This window comes from Penaeus monodon, chromosome 18 (assembly GCF_015228065.2).
Source record: "Penaeus monodon isolate SGIC_2016 chromosome 18, NSTDA_Pmon_1, whole genome shotgun sequence".
Classification (NCBI taxonomy): domain Eukaryota; kingdom Metazoa; phylum Arthropoda; class Malacostraca; order Decapoda; family Penaeidae; genus Penaeus; species Penaeus monodon.
The window spans coordinates 13548392-13553391 of NC_051403.1; the positions used below are offsets into that span (position 1 = coordinate 13548392).

Sequence of the window (5000 nt, forward strand, 5' to 3'; positions counted from 1 at the left end):
TTCCAACCCTAATTCTTTGTGGTTCCAATCCCTTGAATTCCATCCCTTATTCCCCTGTGATTCCAACCCCTTGTTACCTGCGTCACTGTTTAGATCTCCAGTTCATTCCTCCCTTTATGATTTTATCTCCTTTTTCCTTGTGATTCCCACCCTAATCCTAATCCCCCATCACTTGTATGCCATCCCTTGTTCCCCTGTGATTCCATACCCCCTTATTACCTGTATCAGGGTCGGTCTCCAGCTCATCCCCGGACGAGAGGGCGTGCGGGCGGCGGGCGGTAGCGAGAGGCGACGCCGTAGGGGAAGCATCAGCGCTCTTGGCAGACTTCGACGAGCCTACGCTGTCCGTGTCGCTGCCGCCGGGGCCCGCCAGTCTGCCCACTGCGGGGAGAGGGTGGCGGGAGTTAGGCTGCGCGGTGGTGTGAGGCAGGGGGTCAAGCAAGAATGGAAGAGGGAGTGAGAGAGGGAGAGATAAAGAAAGATCGGAGGGAGGGAGGGAAGGATGGATGGGAGTGAGGAAGGGAGGGAGGGAGGAGGGAGGGAGAAGGAGGGAGAGAGAGGGAGAGAGAGAGGAGAGAGAGAGAGAGAGAGAGAGAGAGAGAGAGAGAGAGAGAGAGAGAGAGAGAGAGAGAGAGGAGAGAGAGAGAGAGAGAGAGAGAGAGAGAGAGAGAGAGAGAGAGAGAGAGAGAGAGAGACAGTATTGTAATAATCTGCCACAAGTTCAATAAACGGATGACATAAATCGGCTCCGTAAGCCCACTGAAATTACAATGGCCGGATAGAAATTGGTTTACAAATTTGTGTTCATACTAAAACTATTTCATTCTTTACTCGTTTTTTTTTTTTGGTGTAGATTAAATGTAATGTAACTTTTTTCTGTAAATTGCAATGGCAAAAATTGATAAGAAATAAAAGACAACTGATAACCATGATAATAATAATGGTAATGATGATGATGATGATGATGATGATGATGATGATGATGATGATGATGATGATGATGATGATGATGATGATGATGATGATGACGATGACGATGACGATGACGATGACAAGATGACGATGACGATGACGATGACCATGACGATTATTAAAACTAGTAATAATGATAATAATATAATCATTATCATTATTAATGACTTAATCACCAAGTGGAATATTATAAATGACCCACTGCAGAAAAAGCCACAAAGAGTGAACGCGAATTCCCTCGACCCCCAACCCCCTCTCTCACCCTGCAGGTCATCCGCCCCAGGAACGGAGCCGTTGGTCGCGTGGTCGTGAGGGGCGTCCTGCTGCCCCGGGGTGTAGGACTCGAAGCTGAAGGGCGTCTCGGGGGTGTCCTGGCCGAGGGAGGGGCCCAGTCTCTTCACGAACTCCATGTACTGGGACCCCGGCTCGTACAACCGGGAGCTCTCGCACAGGGTCTGGAGCTGCGGAGGGGGAGACAATGGCGGTGAAAAAGGGGCGTGAGAAACAGGGTGATACAGGATGGAATAGGGGGAAATAGGGCGATGCAGGATGAAATAGGGCGATACAGGATGAAATAGGGGGAAATAGGGTGATACAAGACGAAATAGGGGGAAATACGGTGATACAGGATGAAATAGGGGGAAATAAGGTGATACAGGATGGAATACGGGGAAATAGGGCGACACAGGTTAAAATAGGATGATACAGGATGAAATAAGATGAAATGGGATGATACAGGATGGAATAGGCTGAAACAGGATGGAATGGGCTGAAACAGGACGATATAGAAGGATGCAATTCTTCCTACTGACAATTCCTACCCGCAGAAATTTTGTTCTTTCTTTCCTCTTTGGAAAGTTTCTTGATTTTCTCTTTTTTTTGTATTGTTGATGGTGTATTTGAATATGAAATATATAAGAAAAAGGAAGTTGGATATATGTGAAATGACCAATTTGAGGTGTTCTCTCAGCCACTCTCACCGACTTACTTTCACTCTCACTCTTTCTCCGACACCGACTCCCTCTCCCTCTCCCTCCACCTCTCCCTCCCCCTCTCCCTCTCCCTCTCCCTCCCCCTCTCCCTCTCCCTCTCCCTCTCCCTCTCCCTCACCCACTGCCACAACCACACTCCCTGTTCCTTCCCATTCCCACTCCCACTCTCACTCTCACTCTCACTCTCACTCCCCCTCCCCTCTCTCTCTCTCTCTCAATCTCTCTCTCTCTCAATCTCTCTCTCTCTCTCTCTCTCTCTCTCTCTCTCTCTCTCTCTTCTCCTATCCTCTCTCCTCTCCTCTCTTTCTGCCTCTTCCTCTCTCTCTCCCCTCTCTCTCTCCCTCTCCCCTTCTCCCTCTCCCCCACTCTCCCTACTCCACTCTTCCTCTCCCTCCACTCCACTCCCCCCTCCTCCCCCCTCCTCTCCCTCTCCCATCCCCCTCTCCTTCCCTCCCTCTCCCTCCCACTCCCCCTCTCCCTCCCTCCTCTCCTCTCCCTCCCACTCTCCCACCCACTCTCCCACCTCCCTCCTCCCACTCTCCCTCCCACTCTCCCTCCCACTCGCCCTCATCATTTCCGCAATATGCAAGTGGATGACTCTTCGGCGGCGCAAACTTTATTTACTCTCTCTCGGGCCTGAAAGACTTCCCAATGCCCGCACGAAATCCATTTACGTCTCCGCACCAACTGTATAAAGTTCGCACAATGAGCTCCCGGGTTTCTTGTTTCGTGCCTCGGAGAACCTTGGAGGGGGGGGGGGGGTATGGAGGGGGGTATGGAGGGAGGGAGGGGGAAGGAGGGAGGGTAAGGAGGAGGGAGGGGGAAGGAGGGAGGGGGGAGGGTAAGGAGGGAGGGGAAGGAGGGAGGGGGAGGGGAAGAAGGGAGACGGGAGGGGAAGGAGGAGGAGGGGAGACGGGGGAGAGGGGAGAGAAGGAGGGAGGGGGGAAGGGGTAGGGAAGGGGGAGGGGAGGGGTGGGGGTAATGGGGTGTTGGTGAGGGTAGAGGGGGGAGGGAGGATGATGAGGGAGGGATGGGTATGGGTGAAGTGTAGGGGGGGGGGGGTGATGGTTGTGGTATAATTGATAACGACGACGACGATTATAATTATGATGATGAACAACACCAGTAAACGAAATAACAATAACAATAAAGACAAGAACAGCAACAATGATAATAGTAATAAGAATAGTAACATCATCAATAGTAACAATAATAATAATAATAATAATAATTAGTAGTAGTAGTAGTAGTAGTAGTAGAAGCAGTAGTAGTAACAGTACTACTATTATCATTAAAATGATAACAATATTAGCAATAACCATAACAATAACAACAATAATAATAAGATCGTACGAGTATTTTTCAGCGTACCAGTATATTTCAGCGTATAAGACCCTCCTTGAAATACAGGTTTGAGCTATACTCTCCTTATAAGCCCTAAGTTTGTCAATTACCACTCAGAACTTACTGTCCTGATACTTGTTTCCCAACTGTGGTTCGATAGAAAGTTCATAACACAATTTATTATTCTAATATAATCTTATTAGTCTACCAAAATTTATCATATCAATATAATCTTAGTTTAGTTCACGAAAACTTATCACTTCAATATGATCTTATTAGTTTAGTCTACCAAAACTTATCTTTTTGATATTATCTACCAAAATGTATCATTCCAATACATTATCAGCTTCGTCCACCAAACACGGTGGTTAATTTTGGTAGCAAAGGATTTTAAGTGATGGGAATAATTCTGCATTTTCGGGTGAGATATTATGAACCTCTGGAAGCTCATTTCGGATTTTTTTTTTTTATGATGGGTTTGGGGGGATGTTTTTAAAGGTTCAATTTCCTTCTCATGTGCCGGGATATAGGGTAATAATGATGATGATAACCCCGCCAGATTGCTCTGATTCTAGGTTTCACACACATTCATTTTCCCTCGCCCTTTTTAATTCGTCCTATTTTCTTGTTCTGCGTTTTTCTTGTCATGGATATTTTTGTTGCTGTTTGTTTGTTTTTTTTTGTTTGTTTGTTTTTGCGACCCTAACTAATGCCGCACTTATTTTGCTAATTTTCTTCTCCCCCTTTCACCTTTCAGAACGCGTTTCTTGATTTCCTTCCTCCCTCTAATTCTTTTCGAATCTCCCTTGCCTAATTCACTCCCCTTCCCCCTCCCCCTCCTCTCATACCGCCCCCTGTCTCCTCCCTCTCCCCCGTCTCCCCTGTCCCTCACCTGCACGGGCGCCGGGGCTGCCACGGTATGCTGCAGCTGGAAGTAGCAGACGGTCACCGCCTTCATGGTCTGGTCGCACTGCAGGATCAGCTCCCGGGTTTGCATCAGGACATCCCGCTTCACCTTCAGGAGAGCCGCGTGTCTGTCGTTCGCCTCCGCCACACAGCTCCTGTAGGTAGCTTCCGCCTCGCGGGCCTGAGAAAGCGGTAAGGAAGATTCGGAATTACAAAGGAATATTGGCGTGCCGTTATAAAAAGAGTGTATGAAACAAGTGTACATTTTTTTTATGCCAAACCTATGCTTACTCATCACTGGCATCGTCCGATTATTTCTGAATGATTAACTCTATCCCGGCGAAGGAGCAACCGCACTGAATTTCCGCAACACGAGCGCGTCTCCGTCATTGGTATTGCTTTTCTATTCCTCATTTATCGGCTGGTCTCTCGTTTCTGAACATCCAGATCACTTTGACGCAAAAATTCGCCTAATTTCAAAACTGGCGCCGTGTGACATTGCCAATTATGAATGCATATATTTTTTAAAATCTTAATCATGCAGATGCATTTGCAGAACTTGATTAAGATAAGGTCATATCCTGAAATCTAATCGAATTCAAGATGAGATCGGCGGCGGAATCAGTAATAAGATTCACTGAATTCGCAAGACGCCTCGTTAATCCTTGGTTCTAGAAACTCGTCAGACACGCAGACGTCAGTGCACCTTCGCTATTTAGTTTCTGTTTCTGCCATCGAAATTTTTGCTCCTCCTTTCCCTTCACGCAAGCCCTGCACCAGCGCCAC

General features: G+C 47.5%; 1 protein-coding gene across 1 annotated transcript in view; it reads right to left on the reverse strand.

Moving 5' to 3' along the window:
• Window positions 1-5000, reverse strand: part of LOC119584628 (rho GTPase-activating protein 29-like) — a 144562-nt gene that overhangs the window by 24044 nt on the left and 115518 nt on the right. Inside the window, 3 exon segments of the mRNA XM_037933310.1 lie at window positions 220-381; window positions 1235-1433; window positions 4201-4395. Of these exon segments, the coding sequence (XP_037789238.1) occupies window positions 220-381; window positions 1235-1433; window positions 4201-4395 (556 nt within the window).